The following is a 19,435-nucleotide window of genomic DNA, read 5'->3' as shown; positions in this document are numbered from 1 at the left end:
AATATTAAAATTTGCAGATGATACCAAACTGGGGGTATAGCTAACACTGAGGAAGAATGCAAAATAATACAAGATGACATTAGAAAACTTGCAGACTGGGCAGTTAAGTGGCAAATGAACTTTAACATAAATAAATGTGAGGTGATGCATTTTGGTAGGAAAAATAGAAACATCACCTACACCTTAAAAAATAAGAAACTGAATGGGGTAGAAGAGCAAAGGGATCCAGGGATCCAGGTGAACAAATCATTAAAAGCAGCATTGCCAGTCAGCAAAGCAATTAAAAATGCTAACAAATGCTGGGATTTATTTCCAGGGGTATAGAATTCAAAAGTAGTGAAGTTATGTTAAACTTGTATAGGACCCTGGTCTGGGTACTGTGTACAGTTCTGGTCATAAATTGACCCTTAGTGTTAGGAGGATTAAATACGTGGGGTTACAGGGATAGGGTGGGATATGTGTTGGTGTAGGGGTTATGGGGATCGGGTGGGATATGTGTCGGTGCAGGCTCGATAGGCCGAAATGGCCTCTATCTGCACTGTGGGGTTTCTGTGATTCTGTGATTCTGTGGTCTCCATACCATAAAAAGGACATAGAAGCACTGGAGAAAGTGCAAAAAAGAGTTACAAGAATGGTACCAGAACAGAGATTACAGGTTTCAGGAAAGATTGAACAGGTTGGGGCTTTTTTCTTTAGGAAAGAGAAGACTTAGAGGAAACCTGATTGAGGTCTTTAAAATTTTGAATATGTTGGACAGGGTAGATGTGGAGAGAATGTTTCCACTTGTGGGAGAATCCAAAACTAGGGGCCATAAATACAAGATAGTAACTAATAAATCCAATTGGGAAAGAAGGAGAGATTTCTTTACTTAGTGAGTGGTTAGAATGTGGAACTCGCTACCACAGGAAGTGGTTGAGGCAAATAGCTTAGATGTTTTCAAAAGGAAATTAGACGAGTACATGAGAGAAAAGGGAATAGAAAGATCTACTGAAAGGCTGAGATGAGGCAGATGGAATGGGAGGAGACTCGTGTGGAGCATAAACACCAGCATGGACTAGTTGGACCGAACGGCCTCTTTCTGTGCTGTATATTCTATGTAATTTAGAGTCCACTTCAATATCCTTCCCTGAGAACTTATTCTCCAACTGATTTCCCTTTGGGTGAGAAAGTTCCCGCTAATTTCCCTCTCACTCTGAACTGGGGGAATATTTTCCTCCTCAGTTGTGCCTGTAAAGCCATGTAAGGCTGGGAGGGTGGGAGAGGGGCATCGAGCTGAGCCGTTCCATCGGCTCCCCGCTCCATGATGCCACTTCTGGAATTTTCCACCAGAGGTGGTGTCACCTGCCTGCCCAAATATGGACCAGCCAATTACAATGAGGTGCAGTTGACAGGATGATGTACTCCCGTCATTTGCACCGCTTACCCACACTGGGCATAAGGAGCTGGGTGCAGGTAAGAGGTGCAACCCTGGGGTTGCTGTAGGTTGTGCGGGGAGGGGTTACATTTTAAATGGCTCCTTTGACCGCAGCAGCTGATTGGAGAGCGATCGATTGGGTCACTCGAAGCAGCAATGCCAACTTCCCCTTTCTTTCCCCAGGAGCATGAGCTGCACCCCCTCCTGCCTGATGTGGGCACACAGACAGTGCCTCCAATGGCCCCCAGCACACACCCTCAGTATTTAAGTGATCCCGACCATGGAGACGTGGCTGTTGTCGGGGGTGGGGGGCGGCAGAAAGAGGCAACTGAAGTCCCACCTTACTGAAGATCCACTGGACTCACAGCACAGGGAAAGATCTCCCGCCCCATCCCGTTTATCAATTGCCCCCTACCCCCTGATATCGTCCACATCACAGGGCAGGGGGGGGGGGGGGACAGCATGCCTGCCCTCCATTCACTTATTGCTACGTTCTCCACTCGCCCCCTCACCTGTCTGTGACTCATGAAGCTTCACCTCCTCCTTGTGATCCCAGCCATAGGCAGTCTTATCCTGATTGTCCTTCTGTACTCCAAACTTTCCTCCAAATCCTTTCGCATAATCTGCAAGGCAATTGTATTGATCTTATGTTCTTGGTGCAAAGGGCCACAGGAGGAGTCATGTGATCGGTCAGGTGAGTGGGGTATGGGTTCAGGTGGCTTGTGTAAAGAGGGTGAACACTCAAGAGATTTCGCCTCTTCGATCTGGGTTCCAGTCCAGCCGATATTAATGGGGTGAAAATTTCCTCCATGTTGTTACACAAAGTGGGCTTCGGTCACTTTTCAAGACTGCAGTGAGCTGGCATGGCAAGACTAAACCGATCATAAATTGGTGGCATCAATCAGAGAGATTTGTGCGGGGAATGGAAACCAGCACTCTGGTGCCGGGTGGGAAGGCTCTTCCGAAGGTCTTTGTGTGGGAGCGGGAGGTACCATTCCGTGTGAGTGGGTGGGGTGTGTGGGAATGGGAGGTACCATTCCATGTGAGTGGGTGGGGTGTGTGGGAATGGGAGGCACCATTCCGTGTGAGTGGGTGGGGTGTGTGGGAATGGGAGGTACCATTCCATGTGAGTGGGTGGGGTGTGTGGGAATGGGAGGTACCATTCCGTGTGAGTGGGTGGGGTGTGTGGGAATGGGAGACACCATTCCGTGTGAGTGGGTGGGGTGTGTGGGAGTGGGAGGTACCATTCCGTGTGAGTGGGTGGGGTGTGTGGGAATGGGAGGTACCATTCCGTGTGAGTGGGTGGGGTGTGTGGGAATGGGAGGTACCATTCCATGTGAGTGGGTGGGGTGTGAGGGAACGGGAGGTACCATTCCGTGTGAGTGGGCGGGGTGTGTGTTTAAGGAACATACTGTACCTTTCTGTGACTCATGTTTCTCAGTCACTCCTTTGTAGTCGTATCCCAAAGCAGATTTATCCACCTTGTCCTTTTCTACTCCGTATTTCCCACCAAATCCTTTGGCATAATCTGAGGGAGGTGAAAATATCACAGGATATCAAACCAGGGTAAATACAGAGAGTATCACACACCCGGGTAAATACAGAGAGTATCACACACCCGGGTAAATACAGAGAGTATCACACACCCGGGTAAATACAGAGAGTATCACACACCCGGGTAAATACAGAGTATCACACACAGCACAGAAATAGGTTATTCGGCCCATCATGAAAGTGCTGTCCAATTTAATTCCAAACCCCATCTTTTTCCCTGTAACCCTGCAAGTTATTCTTCTTCAAGTACATGTCCAATTGCCATTTGACAGTTCCTATGGAATCTGATTCCACCATCCTTTCAGCTAATGCATTCCAGATCTTAACAACTCTTTGTGTGAAGAGATTTCTCCTCCTTTTCCCTCTAGTTCTTTAAATCTGTGAGCTCTGGTTACCGACTCACTTGTCAAAGGAAATGGTTTCTCCCTACTTGCTCTATTAAACCCCTCATAGTTTTGAATACCTCTATTAGGTCTCCCCTTAACCTGCTCTGCTGTAAGGAGAATAATCCCAGTTTCTCCAATCTCTCCACATAACTGAAGTCCCTCATTCCGGGTGTCATCCTGGTAAACCTCCTCTGTACCCGCTCCAAGGCCTTAACATCCTTCCTAAAGTTTGGTGCCCAGAATTGCACACAATACTCCAGCTGAGGCCAAACCAGAGATTTGTAAAGGTCGAGCATGACTTTCTTGTTTTTGTATTCAATGCCCGATTACAAAGCCAAGAATCCCATACATTTTCTTAACTGCCTTATCAACTTGCCCTGCCACCTTCAAAGATTTGTGAATAAGCACCCCAAGGCCCCTCTGCTCTTGCACCCCTGCGCCCTCCCCCCCCGCCGCTCAAAATAGTACCATTTAGATTACACTGCCTCTCTATGTTCCTCCCAAAATGCATCACTTCACACTTATCCGCATTAAATTGCATCTGCCATGTGTTTGCCCATTTCACCAGTCTGTCTATGTTCTCCTGAAGTCTGCTACTATTCTGCTCACGATTTACTACGTTGCCATGTTTTGCATCATTCACAAACTTCAAAATTCTACTCCTTATAACCATTAACAGGTACCCAGAACTATTAACAGATAAACAGTGGAAGGTGTTAAAACAGTATTTCGTAGTATACAAGACCTGTACATACCCCTAAAGGGCAAGAGCTCGACTTGAGTAATTAAACAACTTTGATCAACAAGGGAAGTGAGAGATAATATAAAACGTATACGAAAGGGCTTATATGAAGGGGATGATAATAAGATGATTAAAGGATTTGAGAGGGTAGATAGGGAGAAACTATTTCCTCTGGTGGGGGGAATCCAGAACAAGGGGGCATAACCTTAAATTAGAGCGAGGCCATTCAGGGGTGATAACAAAAAGCATTTTTTCACACAATCGGTAGTGGAAATCTGGCTCTCTCCACCAAAAAGCTGTTGAGGCTGCGGGTCAATTGAAAATTCCAAAACTGAGTTGATAGATTTTTGTTAGGTAAGGGATCTGGAACCAAGCTGGGTAAATGGAGTTAAGCTGCAGATCAGCCATGATCTAACTGAATAGCAGCACAGGCTCGAGGGACTGGTTGGCCTACTGCCGTTCCTATGTATCAGGCTCAAGGGGCTGAATGGCCTCCTCCTGTTACTATGAGGTACCATTCTGTGTGAGTGGATGGGAGGTGTATGTAAGGAATATACCTTTCTGTGACTCGTGTTTCTCAGTCACTCCTTTGTAGTCGTATCCCAAAGCAGATTTATCCACCTTGTCCTTTTCTACTCCGTATTTCCCACCAAATCCTTTGGCATAATCTGAGGAAGATGAAAATATCACAGGATATCAAACCAGGGTAAATATAGAGAGTATCACACACCCGGGTAAATACAGAGAGTATCACACACCTGGGTAAATACAGAGAGTATCACACACCCGGGTAAATACAGAGTGTATCACACACCTGGGTAAATACAGAGAGTATCACACACCCAGGTAAATACAGAGAGTATCACACACACGGGTAAATACAAAGAGTATCACACACCCGGGTAAATACAGAGAGTATCACACACCCGGGTAAATACAGAGAGTATCACACACCCGGGTAAATACAGAGAGTATCACACACACAGGTAAATACAGAGAGTATCACACACCCGGGTAAATACAGAGAGTATCACACACCCGGGTAAATACAGAGAGTATCACACACCTGGGTAAATACAGAGAGTATCACACACCCGGGTAAATACAGAGAGTATCACACACCCGGGTAAATACAGAGTATCACACACCTGGGTAAATACAGAGTATCACACACAGCACAGAAATAGGTTATTCGGCCCATCATGAATATGCATTCCAATTTAATCCCAAAGCCCATCTTTTTCCCTGTAACCCTGCAAGTTATTCTTCTTCAAGTACATGTCCAATTGTCATTTGACAGTTCCTATGGAATCTGGTTCCACCATCCTTTCAGCTAATGCATTCCAGATCTTAACAACTCTTTGTGTGAAGAGATTTCTCCTCCTTTTCCCTCTAGTTCTTTAAATCTGTGAGCTCTGGTTACCGACTCACTTGCCAAAGGAAATGGTTTCTCCCTACTTGCTCTATTAAACCCCTCATAGTTTTGAATACCTCTATTAGGTCTCCCCTTAACCTGCTCTGCTGTAAGGAGAATAATCCCAGTTTCTCCAATCTCTCCACATAACTGAAGTCCCTCATTCCGGGTGTCATCCTGGTAAACCTCCTCTGTACCCGCTCCAAGGCCTTAACATCCTTCCTAAAGTTTGGTGCCCAGAATTGCACACAATACTCCAGCTGAGGCCAAACCAGAGATTTGTAAAGGTCGAGCATGACTTTCTTGTTTTTGTATTCAATGCCCGATTACAAAGCCAAGAATCCCATACATTTTCTTAACTGCCTTATCAACTTGCCCTGCCACCTTCAAAGATTTGTGAATAAGCACCCCAAGGCCCCTCTGCTCTTGCACCCCTGCGCCCTCCCCCCCGCCGCTCAAAATAGTACCATTTAGATTACACTGCCTCTCTATGTTCCTCCCAAAATGCATCACTTCACACTTATCCGCATTAAATTGCATCTGCCATGTGTTTGCCCATTTCACCAGTCTGTCTATGTTCTCTTGAAGTCTGCTACTATTCTGCTCACGATTTACTACGTTGCCATGTTTTGCATCATTCACAAACTTCAAAATTCTACTCCTTATAACCATTAACAGGTACCCAGAACTATTAACAGATAAACAGTGGAAGGTGTTAAAACAGTATTTCGTAGTATACAAGACCTGTACATACCCCTAAAGGGCAAGAGCTCGACTTGAGTAATTAAACAACTTTGATCAACAAGGGAAGTGAGAGATAATATAAAACTTATACGAAAGGGCTTATATGAAGGGGATGATAATAAGATGATTAAAGGATTTGAGAGGGTAGATAGGGAGAAACTATTTCCTCTGGTGGGGGGAATCCAGAACAAGGGGGCATAACCTTAAATTAGAGCGGGGCCATTCAGGGGTGATAACAAAAAGCATTTTTTCACACAATCGGTAGTGGAAATCTGGCTCTCTCCACCAAAAAGCTGTTGAAGCTGGGGGTCAATTGAAAATTCCAAAACTGAGATTGATAGATTTTTGTTAGGTAAGGGATCTGGAACCAAGCTGGGTAAATGGAGTTAAGCTACAGATCAGCCATGATCTAACTGAATAGCAGCACAGGCTCGAGGGACTGGTTGGCCTACTGCCGTTCCTATGTATCAGGCTCAAGGGGCTGAATGGCCTCCTCCTGTTACTATGAGGTACCATTCTGTGTGAGTGGATGGGAGGTGTATGTAAGGAATATACCTTTCTGTGACTCGTGTTTCTCAGTCACTCCTTTGTAGTCGTATCCCAAAGCAGATTTATCCACCTTGTCCTTTTCTACTCCGTATTTCCCACCAAATCCTTTGGCATAATCTGAGGAAGATGAAAATATCACAGGATATCAAACCAGGGTAAATATAGAGAGTATCACACGCCCAAGTAAATAGAGAGAGTATCACACACCCGGGTAAATACAGAGAGTATCACACACCCGGGTAAATACAGAGAGTATCACACACCCGGGTAAATACAGAGAGTATCACACACCCAGGTAAATACAGAGAGTATCACACACCCGGGTAAATACAGAGAGTATCACACACCCGGGTAAATACAGAGAGTATCACACACCCGGGTAAATACAGAGAGTATCACACACCCAGGTAAATAGAGAGAGTATCACACACCCGGGTAAATAGGATGAGTATCACACACCCGGGTAAATAGGATGAGTATCACACACCCGGGTAAATACAGAGAGTATCACACAGCCAGGTAAATACAGAGAGTATCACACACCCGGGTAAATACAGCGAGTAACCCACACCCGGGTAAATACTGAGATAAAACATCACAGGATAATGAAGTGTGGGTTTGACTTTAATTTCTTGACCCAGCCCGCACTTTACCTGTCTGTGATGCGTGCTTGTCCACTACTGCTTTGTACTCATACCCCATGGCAGACTGCAAGAGAGGGTGAAGAGATTGAGTTATTAGGGAAATAATCCATCTGGTTCAGCAAAGTCGAGTCAACACAGACTGGGCAAACATTTAGGAACAGGAAAAGGCTACTGAACCAACAACTGGTCCCTTTTTCACTGATCAACCCCACCTTCTCCCCGATCCCTCAACCTCACCTACCCCACCTTCTCCCCATACCCCTCAACCTCACTTACCCCACCTTCTCCCCATACCCCTCAACCTCACCTACCCCACCTTCTCCCCATACCCCTCAACCTCACCTACCCCACCTTCTCCCCATACCCCTCAACCTCACCTACCCCACCTTCTCCCCATACCCCTCAACCTCACCTACCCCACCTTCTCCCCATACCCCTCAACCTCACCTACCCCACCTTCTCCCCATACCCCTCAACCTCACCTACCCCCCATACCCCTCAACCCCACCTACCCCCCTACTCCCCATACCCATCAACCCCACCTACCCCCTTCTCCCCATACCCCTCAACCCCAACTTCTCCCCATACCCACAACCCCACCGACCCCCTTCTCCCCATACCCCTCAACCCCACCTTCTCCCCATACCCCTCAACCCCACCTTCTCCCCATACCCCTCAACCCCACCTTCTCCCCATACCCCTCAACCCCACCTACCCCCATACCCCTCAACCCCACCTACCCCCATACCCCTCAACCCCACCTACCTCCATACCCCTCAACCTCAACTACCCCCCATACCCCTCAACCCCACCTACCCCCATACCCCTCAACCCCACCTACCTCCATACCCCTCAACCCCACCTACCCCCCATACCCCTCAACCCCACCTACCCCCATACCCCTCAACCCCACCTACCCCCCATACCCCTCAACCCCACCTACCCCCCTACTCCCCATAACCCTCAACCCCATCTACCCACCTTCCTCCTCTCTAGAAACACACCTAATTGTTTCTTGACCCCAAATATTGTCTGATAACAATCATGTGAAGCGCCTTGGGATATTTTACTACGTTAAAGCCATTATATAAATGCAAGTTGTTGTTGTTTATACTCCCTATCAATTGTGGAGGAGGAATTCCTGGAGTGTTTACGGGATGGTTTCCTGGACCAATATGTCGAGGAACCAACCAGAGATCAGGCCATCTTAGACTGGGTATTATGTAACGACAAAGGATTAATTAGCAATCTTGTTGTACGAGGCCCCTTGGGTCTGAGCGACCATAATATGATCGAATTCTTCATTAAGATGGAGAATGAAGTAGTTGACTCAGAGACTAGGGTCCTCAATTTAAATAAAGGAAACTACGATGGTCTGAGGAGCGAGTTGGGTAGGATTGATTGGGGAATGGCACTCAAAGGGTTGACGGTGGATAGGCAATGGCAAACATTCAAAGACCGAATGGATGAGCTACAGAATTTGTTCATCCCACTTTGGCATAAAAATAAAACAAAAAAGGTGACTCAACCGTGGCTAACAAGGGAAATTAGGGATAGCATAAGATCCAAGGAGACGACATATAAATTGGCCAGAAAAAGCAATAATCCTGAGGATTGGGAGCAGTTTAGGATTCAACAAAGGAGGACAAAGGGATTAATTAAGAAAGGGAAAATAGAATATGAGAGTAAGCTAGCAGGGAACATAAAAACTGACTGTAAAAGCTTTTATAGATATGTGAAGAGAAAAAAATTGGTGAAGTCAAGCGTAGGTCCCTTACAGTCAGAATCAGGGGAATTTATAATGGGAAACAAAGAAATGGCAGACCAACTAAATTCATACTTTGGTTCTGTCTTCACAAAGGAGGACACAAATACCCTCCCAGAGATGCCGGGGAACATAGGGCCTGATGAAAGGGTGGAACTGAAAGAAATCAGTATTTGTAGGGAAATGGTGTTAGGAAAATTGATGGGACTAAAGGCCGATAAATCCCCAGGGCCTGATAATCTACATCCCAGGGTACTTAAGGAAGTGGCCCTGGAAATAGTAGATGCATTGCTGGTCATCTTCCAGAATGCAATAGACTCTGGAACAGTACCCATGGATTGGAGGGTAGCTAATGTTACCCCACTATTCAAAAAAGGTGGTCGAGAAAAAGCGGGGAATTATAGTAAGCCTGACATCGGTAGTGGGGAAAATGCTAGAATCTATTCTAAAAGATGTAATAGCAGAGCACTTGGTAAGCAGTGACAGGATCGGACAAAGTCAACATGGATTTACAAAAGGTAAATCATGCTTGACTAATCTACTGGAATTTTTTGAGGATGTAACTGGTAAAATAGATAAGGGAGAACCAGTGGATGTGGTGTATTTGGACTTTCAGAAGGCCTTCGATAAGGTCCCACATAAGAGATTAGCGTGCAAAATTAAGGCACATGGGATTGGGGGCAAGGTATTGACTTGGATAGAGAACTGGTTGGCGGACAGAAAGCAAAGAGGTGGAATAAACGGGTCGTTTTCCGAGTGGCAGGCAGTGACTAGTGGGGTACCGCAAGGATCGGTCCTAGGACCCCAGCTGTTCACAATATATATTAATGATCTGGACGAGGGAATTGGATGTAATATCTCCAAATTTGCAGACGACACAAAGCTGGGTGGGAGGGTAAGCTGTGAGGAGGATGTCGTTAAACTCCAGTACGACTTGGACAGGTTGGGTGATTGGGCAGAAACATGGCAAATGCACTATAATGTGGATAAATGTGAGGTTATCCACTTTGGTGGCAAAAACAGGAAGGCAGATTATTATTTGAATGGCAATAGATTGGGAGAAGGGGAAGTGCAAAGAGACCTGGGTGTTCTTGTGCACCAGTCGCTGAAGGTAAGCATGCAGGTGCAGCAGGCGGTTAAGAAGGCAAATGGTATGTTGGCCTTCGTAGCAAGAGGGTTCGAGTACAGGAACAAGGATGTCTTGCTACAGTTGTACAGGGCCTTGGTGAGACCGCACCTTGAGTACTGTGTGCAGTTTTGGTCGCCTTACCTGAGGAAGGACGTTCTTGCCATGGAAGGAGTGCAGCGAAGATTCACCAGGCTGATAGCTGGGATGGCAGGAATGACGTATGAGGAGAGATTATGTCGATTGGGCTTATACTCACTGGAGTTTAGAAGATTGAGAAGGGATCTTATCGAAACTTATAAAATTCTGTCAGGCCTGGACAGACTAGATGCAGAAAGGATGTTTATGATGGCCGGGGAGTCCAGAACTAGGGGTCATAGTCTAAGGATAAGGGGTAAGCCATTTAGGACTGCGATGAGGAGGAATTTCTTCACCCAGAAAGTGGTGAACCTGTGGAATTCTCTGCCACAGAGGGCGGTGGAGGCCAGTTCATTAAATATATTCAAAAAAGAGTTGGATATATTTCTTAAGGCTAAAGGGATCAAGGGATATGGGGAGAAGGCAGGGACAGGGTACTGAATTTGGATGATCAGCCATGATCTCATTGAATGGCGGAGCAGGCTCGAAGGGCCGAATGGCCGACTCCTGCTCCTATCTTCTATGTTTCTATGTCCCATCAAACACTCCCAGGGCAGGTACAGCATGGATTAGATACAGAGTAAAGCTCCCTCTACACTGCCCCATCAAACACTCCCAGGGCAGGTACAGCACGGGTTAGATACAGAGTAAAGCTCCCTCTGCACTGTCCCATCAAACACTCCCAGGATAGGTACAGCACAGGTTAGATACAGAGTAAAGCTCCCTCTACACTGCCCCATCAAACACTCCCAGGGCAGGTACACGTTTCACGCTGGATCTGAACCCTCCACAAATTGACAATGGCTACAGTGTCCCTTTTATCCCTTACCTTGTCCGTCCGATCTTTTTGCACTCCATACTTCCCACCGAATCCCTTGGCCGCATCAGTCTGTGATGAATGCTTTGCAACATCTGCTACATACTCGTTTCCTAAGGCAGACTGGGACAAGAGGAATACCAGGAATTAGAGCAGTGCACACACCATGTCCATCAGCTCCCAGTGACTGCGTTCCACCGGCCCTATATAACCCAGGGGCCAGAATGATCGGTTGCAGTCAAGCTGAGTCCTGCTGAAATTCAGCTAGTGTGGACAGTTAACGGAGCCACTCCACCACTCCCGGTTCACCAGCCACTCCCGGTTCACCCGCCACTCCCGGTTCACCCTCCACTCCACCACTCCCGGTTCACCCGCCACTCCCAGTTCACTCGCGACTCCACCACTCCCGGTTCACTCGCGACTCCACCACTCCCGGTTCACTCGGCACTCCACCACTCCCGGTTCACCAGCCACTCCCGGTTCACCCGCCACTCCACCACTCCTGGTTCACCCACCATCCCGGTTCACCCGCCACTGCACCACTCCCGGATCATCCGCTACTCCCGGCTCACCCACCACTCCCGGCTCACCTGCCACTCCACTGCTGATTGTTCACGACTGGAAGTGACGGGAGACATAAAATATGCCCATGGGTTTTGACATGAATCAGTCATTCATGAAAGAAAGAAAGACATGAAATAATACTGAGTGGCCTACGGGTGGCGGGAGAGTATAAATACTCGGGCACGGGCCCAGCTTGCACAGGACATTTTTAACAGGAACTAGTGAAGGACACAACTAGACCTCCATGTTGTAAAACAGTTGATTAAAGCTTTGGTTAACGCTTAGACCAAGTGCCTAGTAGTTTTCTTACATCAGGTTTGTCCTGGTATTCTCCTGTTCTAGCATGCAGCTACTCCCAGTTATAGCACGTTCTGCACTTGCAAACAGTTCAACGTATGAAGCTCACGGTCCAGGTTTTCATATCTAATGACATGAAAGGAAAGTTGGGAAACAGAAAGCTGGAATGACCAATTACCTTGTCCATACGATCCTTCTGGACCCCGAACTTGCCACCATAACCGTATGATGCTTTTGATCCCTCCTCCAGCTCTTTCTTCTTTATGGTCTCGTGATCTTTTGAGACGTTCTGCCTCAGCTCATGGACACTGCAAAAAAACACAGGATCCCATTACTCAGGATTGGTGCAGTGGTCAATGTTTTGTTGGGACGTGTAACCATCATATGATTTTAGATGTTTAGTAGGTGCTAGAGAGAGAATGAGAGGCAGGGGACCAGACCTACCCTTATCCCTCAGTCCTGGCTGGAAAAAGAACCAAGCCTAGGAGGTGAAAATGCGCATTGCACCATCCGGATCCCACCAGCCAGAGAGAAGAGAACATCCCCTCTGTCTGAGAGGGATTTCAGCCCATGTCCCAGTTTTCTCAATGCCATATTTGTCTCCGAGGCAACAGGAATATTAAAGAGAGGCCTGGGAGTGACCTCGGTACGTTAGCGAGGAATGGGGACAGACACCCCGGGCACTGTTTTGAGAGCAGCAGAGGCCTAATCCAGACCCTCCAGTCAGACAAGGAGACCAAGTGAGCAGGAGAAATGCAAATTACAAGCGGGGAGAGCGGAGAGCAGAAAGAAATTTAATTACGATAGCAAAATACTGCGGATGCTAGAAATCCGAAATAACAACAGAAAACGCTGGAAAAACTCAGCAGGCCAGGCAACATCCGTGGAGAGAGAAACAGAGTTAACGTTTCAGGTCGAAGACCCTTCGTCAGAACTGGAAAAAAAGCAGGAAAAGGGATAGATTTTAAAGCAAGTGGGGGCTGGGAAAAGGGGGAGGGGATGAAAGAACAAAAGGGAAGGTCAGAGATGGAGAGATTAAGAGACATTGAGATTAAAAAATCAATCCAAATAGAAATCCCAATTAGCATTTGGCTCAAAATTTTCAAATCAGTAATTGAACCAATTGCACTCTATGGCAGTGAGGTGTGGGGACCGCTAACACAACAAGAATTTGCAAAATGGGACAAACACCCAATTGAGATCCTACATGCAGAATTCTGTAAAAGTATCCTCCGGACTCAAAGGAAAACCGTAAACAATGCATGCAGGGCAGAACTAGGCCAATATCCATTAATAATCACTATCCAAAAAAGAGCCACCAAATTTTGGAAACACTTAGAAATGAGCAACCCCCAATGCTATCATTACGAAGCCCTGAAATGCCAAGAGAGGACCATAAAGAAGAATACCCTCAGTCAACTAGTCCTGGGACTCAGTGAAGTAACTACTAACACTACTAACAATAACCAGCCCCAGGACAGTGACAGCGTAACACAAAGAATTCGACCCAACACAATCGTCGCTAAGCAAAAGGAAAAATATCTGTCATATTGGGCAGAAACAACAAAAACCCAAAGCAAACTCAATTGCTACTTGGCCCTAAACAGACAATACAACATGGCTGATTACCTGACCATGGTAAAGGATAGCAAACTGAGAAAAACTTTGACAATGTACAGACTTAGTGAACATAACCTGGCGATCGAAAAAGGTAGACACAGGCAGACCCGGCTACCAAGAGAGGACAGGATATGCTCTCACTGCAGTCAGGGAGTGGTGGAGACAGAGATGCACTTCCTCACAGCTTGTAGAAAATATCAGGGCATAAGGGAGAATTTCTACCCAAAATTCACAAAAATATGCCCGGAATTCAGAAATTTGAATGACGACCAAAAACTCCCATACCTACTAGGGGAAGAGAGAAATTGTGTAACACTAGCGGCACACTATGTTACAGCTTGCCATAAACAGAGGGACAACCACTAAATATAAGAAAAGAGTATATATAAATTATATGAAAGTATATTTATACACTCAGGGATATATCTGTTTATACACTGTATGGATAGATCTGTATTTTTGTGAACAAACATGAATGTTTTTCGATGCTTTGGCAACATAAGATGTAACTTGTCATGCCAATAAAGCGATTTGAATTGAATTGAATTGAATTGAATTGAAATTGAGAGACACTAAGAGATATTCAAGGAATAAAGGATGGCTCTAGATGAAGTGTGAATGGCCCTGGCAGAATGAAGGACAGCTGCCATGTGGGAGGGAAGAAAAAAGCCCAGACAAAAGTGTGGATTAAAAAAAGAGAAAATATATGATAGGGGCCGAGGTTATGATCTGAAATTGTTGAACTCTATGTTGAGTCCAGAGGGCTGTAAAGTGCCTAATCGAAAGATGAGGTGCTGTTCCTCGAGCTTACGCTGAGCTTCTGTGGAACAATGTAAGAGGCCGAGAACGGTGAGTTCTGAGTGGGAATGGGGCGGTGAATTAAAGTGACAGGCCACCGGGAGCTCGGGGTCCCCCTTACGGACTGAACGGAGGTGTTCCGCAAAGCGGTCACCCAATCTGCGTTTGGTCTCCCCAATGTAGAGGAGACCACATCGTGAGCAGCGAATACAGTATATTAAATTGCAGGAAGTACAAGTAAATCGCTGTTTCACCTGGAAGGGGTGTTTGGGGCCCTGGACAGTGGGAAGGGGGGAGGTATAAGGGCATGTGTTGCATCTCCTGCGCTTGCACGGGAAGGTGCCAGGCGTCGGAAGAGTCGCGGGTGTAGGTGGGAAGAGACTGGACAAGGGGAGAAAAAATAGAGTCGAGTTAGGAAGAGATAAGTTCCGTGGGGCAAGAACAGGCTGAAACAATGGGTCTACCAGGGCAGTCCTGTTTGTGGATCTTGGGAAGGAGGTAGAAGCGGGCTGTACAGGGTTGGGGAACTATGAGGTTGGCGGCCGTGGGGGGAAGATCTCCAGAGGAAATGAGGTCAGTGACAGTCTTGGAAACAGTGGCTTGATGTTCGGTAGTGGGGTCATGGTCCAGGTGGAGGTAGGAGGAGGTGTCGGAGAGTTGGCATGCAGCTTCCGCTAGGTATAGGTCGGTTCAATTACATTGGTCTCTATCCGCACACTCTCTCCATTTTTGTTTCCTTCCCTTCCCTCTGTTCAGGGCCCACTTGGGTATGGGGTGTTGCAGATACCAGGATTCACATATCCTTATTCGCTCTCCTTCTAACCCTCTCTGGCACAGGACTGTCCCAGGATCCATAGCATGAACAAGGATGAATTTATCACCCAGTCACAACCGGGCAGGAGTGAAGGTGTTCAAAGCTTGGCTGCTCGCAAAAACGCACAACGTTCTTTTACTGCAACAAAACTGGGCACCCCAGAAACAGGCACCCGAGAAACTGGGCATCTTAGAATCCGGGCACCCCAGAAATCAGAAACCAAACACCCTGGAAACCCGAAACACGACATAGTTTGAAACTGGGCATCTGGCCACGTGAAACACCAGACAAGCTGCAAAGACAGTTCTTCAGGAGACCAGCAGTGGGCGTGTCTGAGCATTTGATGGACGGCCACACTCTCATATTGGAGGCTTGGGTGCAGCATGAGATGCCTCATCCCTCAGCATAGGCTGCCTGCCTCAACTCTTGACCCCTTTCAGGGGGGAAGGATGGTGGTGGGCCAGAGGCTCAGCAATGGGCTGCAATGAATCAGTGTCTAAATCAGTGCCCCAGTGGGTCCAGACAGCACCCCAACTTCTTACTGATTACAGTGACAGCTCAATGCATCGCACTTGGACACCAAAGGCCTTTCAGTCCATTTGATCCTATCCTTCCACAGCCCTACCATCTCTTCACTACATCATCAGGCTGTTTCCTTAAATGGGCCCAAATCTTTACCTCAGCCACCCTTCCTGCCAACCCCATTTCAACTGTCAATCTTCCTCTATGCAAGGAAATACTTGATGCCTATCCCAAACTTGACCATCACCCCCTGACCCTGGACCCTCTTCTTCTGCTGTCCCATCTTTTTATAAGATGTGTTCATGGATGTGTGGGTGAAGCTGGAAAGTCACATCTTTAGTTTCCTTGAGAAGGTAGTGGTGGGCCTCCTCCGTGAGTAAGCAGTTGTTTGTACAAGTTGATGGCTTGCTAGGTCACTTCATAGGCCATTAAGAGTCAACCATGTAGTGTGGGACTGGAGTCATGTGTAGGGTGGAGGTGTGAGGTTCCCTTCCCTGAATCACAGAATCACAGAAACCCCACTGAAGCACCTGGCGTATCTGAAAGTCTTGTACCTGGTTGACTTTCTCTGTTATAAACCCTCTATGTTGTCTTTATTTCCCAAAGCTGAGGAGCCCAAGCTAGTCTAATCTTCACTCAAAGCTCTTCCCTCTAACCACGGGGATCAGCTTCACTGTTAGGCTGTGCAGGGCCTCTCGGGCCTGGGGATGGGCCTCTTCATAGCCTGGTGACCAGAAATATTCAGGGTCCTAGTCTGGGTGAGACCATTAAAGAAAAGCCCATCTGAAATGCTTCACACATCAGGCAATCTTGAATTAAAAGAAAGAAAAAATGAACTTGTATTTAAATAGTGCCTTTCACATCCTCAGGATGTTCCAAAATACTCACGGCCAATGAACTACTTTGAAATGCATTGTTGTTATGTAGGCAAATGTGGCAGCAATTTGTGCACAGCAAGGTCGCACAAACAGCAATGAAATAAATGATCAGAGAATCTATTTTTGTGGCACTGATTGAGGGAGGGATGTTGGCCAAGACACAAGGAGAACTCCCCTGCTCTTCTGCGAATAGTGCCGTGGGATCTCCAAGTTCACCTGAGCAGGAAGGTGGTGCCTCGGTTTAACGTCTCAACCGTAAGCCTACCGGATCATTCTTCCCGGTGGCTGGGTGTCATTGTACCAGGACGGGCCCAGGTCCCACTGCCAGCCTGCCTGGGTTAGCAGATGTAGTGTGACTTTACCCCCTAGAGGGCACTGTGGGGGGAGTAATTCTCAACATTTCACTCAGCCCCGGGAGGTGAGAGTGTATTTTGATTTTGTGATAATTGGGTCATTCACATGATAAGAAGTGACTGCAATTTTTCTTCTCAATGAGCAGATTTTAGATCAATAAAGGCGCCACAACAAGTCATCTCCGATCTTATCAGAGAGCCCGGAAGCTTCCTTTCTCCGCCCAGATACGACGCGCTTTCTTCAGATGCCCTAATTTGGCAATAGGCCTCTCGCAGGAGTTGCTCACGACATCCTCGGCTGCTGTCGTCAGGGAGATGGCTTGTTCTCCCCACCCCCATCAAGGAAACCACAGAATTGAGCTAAAAAAAGGAAACTCGGAGATTATACGGCAGCAAGAGCAGGAACACGAGCCACTGGCTGCAGACAATGTCCAACTGATCAGTGGATATTGGGACTGATCGATTGATAATTCACCTGCTCCCCCACCCAGTCCTGTTAAACTCTGCTTTGGACTGGACAGTCCAGAAACCTCGAGATGGTAAATCCCACACTAAAAAAGCCCTCCCATTTATTGAACTTCTTTCACACAACACTCAAGAAGCTCGACATCATCCAGGACAGAGCAGCTCGCCTGATCGGTGCCCATACCACTGGACGCAATAACCACCCCTGCAGCACCAGCAGTGTGTACGATCTACGGGATGCACTGCAGCAATTCACCAAGGTTACTTCAATAGCACCTCCCTCCCCTTGACCTCTACCACTGAGAAAGACAAGAACACCATCGTTATAGGAACACTATCACCTTCACGTTTGTCTCCAAGTCACACACCATTGTGCCTTTGACATATATTGCAGATCCTTCATCGTCTCTGTGTCAATATCCTGCAATTTTCTACCAAACCCCATTGTGGGAGCACAATCACCACAAGGACTGCAGCAGTTTAAGTAGAAGGCCCACCACCAACTTCATAGGGCAAATAGGAATGGCCATTAAATGTGGCCTTGTCCGCGACACCCACATCCTGAGCACATCAATTTTTTAAACACTCCTGCGTCAAGTGTTTGAGTGGAGTGAGGAGTGGGGTCAATCCCTGGCAGTACCACTGTGCCCAGTGTAGTCTCACCTGCTGCCCTGCTGCAACGCTTCCCAGTAGCCACAGGGTCAGTGTGTACCTTGGTATCTGCAGTTTCTCCCAATACCTACTTGATGTGCTGGGGCCGGCCGGACCCATCGACGGACTTCGCTCCCCATCGCTGCTCCTGTTCTGAAATATCGTTCTGAAACAGCAGAAAATTGGAACCACAATCAACAGCACAGCTATCACCAGGGGGTACGGAGCCAGCCTTTGGCTCAGAGGTACCATTCCCGCCTCTGAATCAGAAGGTACAGGGTTCAAACCTTGCTCGCGACAGTCTTGGAACTCCGGCTTAGAATTCTGGTTGACATCCAGTGAGATACTCATGTCGGAGGGGCAGTACTGAGGGAGCGCTGCACTGTCGGAGGGGCAGTACTGAGGGAGTGCTGCACTGTCGGAGGGGCAGTACTGAGGGAGAGCTGCACTGTCGGAGGGGCAGTACTGAGGGAGCGCTGCACTGTCAGAGGGGCAGTACTGAGGGAGCGCTGCACTGTCGGAGGGGCAGTACTGAGGGAGTGCTGCACTGTCGGAGGGGCAGTACTGAGGGAGAGCTGCACTGTCGGAGGGGCAGTACTGAGGGAGCGCTGCACTGTCAGAGGGGCAGTACTGAGGGAGCGCTGCACTGTCGGAGGGGCCATATTGAGGGAGTGTTGCAGTGTCAGAGGGGCAGTAATGAGAGCGCGCTGCGCTGTCGGGGGGGCTATATTGAGGGAGCGCTGCACTGTCGGAGGGGCCAACCTTCAGATGTTAAACCGATGTCCCATCTCTCTCTTGGGATCATGCTTCAGAAGGATGGAGAGATTTCCCAGTGTACTGAGCAATGTTCCTCCCTCAGTCAACACCACCAGCCTTCAATCCCATTCCTGTTGTGGGATCTTGCTGTGTTGACTTTCCATCACACTAGATTTCAGCATTGAGATGGTATAATTTTATTGAATTCCTTTGTTGTATCTGTGGATTTTACCCCTGACCCAGAGGTGAAAGGACAGTGTCTGGCCCACTGCACAAACGAGTCCCCATAATTGGAAAACACTCCAAACAGTCCCATCAAACACTCCCAGGTCAGGTACAGCACAGGTTAGATACAGAGTAAAACTCCCTCTACACTGTCCCATCAAACACTCCCAGGGCAGGTACAGCACGGGTTAGATATAGA

The 19,435-nt window shown here is 47.4% G+C and overlaps 1 protein-coding gene across 1 annotated transcript in view; it reads right to left on the bottom strand.

Moving 5' to 3' along the window:
• hcls1 (hematopoietic cell-specific Lyn substrate 1) overlaps window positions 1-19,435 on the bottom strand; it is a 78,931-nt gene that overhangs the window by 31,462 nt on the left and 28,034 nt on the right. The window contains exons 3-10 of the mRNA XM_086010555.1: window positions 18,348-18,421; window positions 12,333-12,462; window positions 11,306-11,416; window positions 7,457-7,511; window positions 6,810-6,920; window positions 4,654-4,764; window positions 2,832-2,942; window positions 1,927-2,037 (exon numbers count right to left, since the gene is read on the bottom strand). Coding sequence (XP_085866681.1) covers window positions 1,927-2,037; window positions 2,832-2,942; window positions 4,654-4,764; window positions 6,810-6,920; window positions 7,457-7,511; window positions 11,306-11,416; window positions 12,333-12,462; window positions 18,348-18,421 — 814 coding nt within the window. The remainder of the gene's footprint in view (window positions 1-1,926; window positions 2,038-2,831; window positions 2,943-4,653; window positions 4,765-6,809; window positions 6,921-7,456; window positions 7,512-11,305; window positions 11,417-12,332; window positions 12,463-18,347; window positions 18,422-19,435) is intronic.

This window comes from Somniosus microcephalus, chromosome 17, assembly GCF_052327205.1.
Source record: "Somniosus microcephalus isolate GS21.2 chromosome 17, FLI_Smic_1.0, whole genome shotgun sequence".
In the NCBI taxonomy this organism is placed as follows: domain Eukaryota; kingdom Metazoa; phylum Chordata; class Chondrichthyes; order Squaliformes; family Somniosidae; genus Somniosus; species Somniosus microcephalus.
Note: the sequence above shows the minus strand (reverse complement) of the source record. Positions and strands in the feature narration are given on the sequence as shown.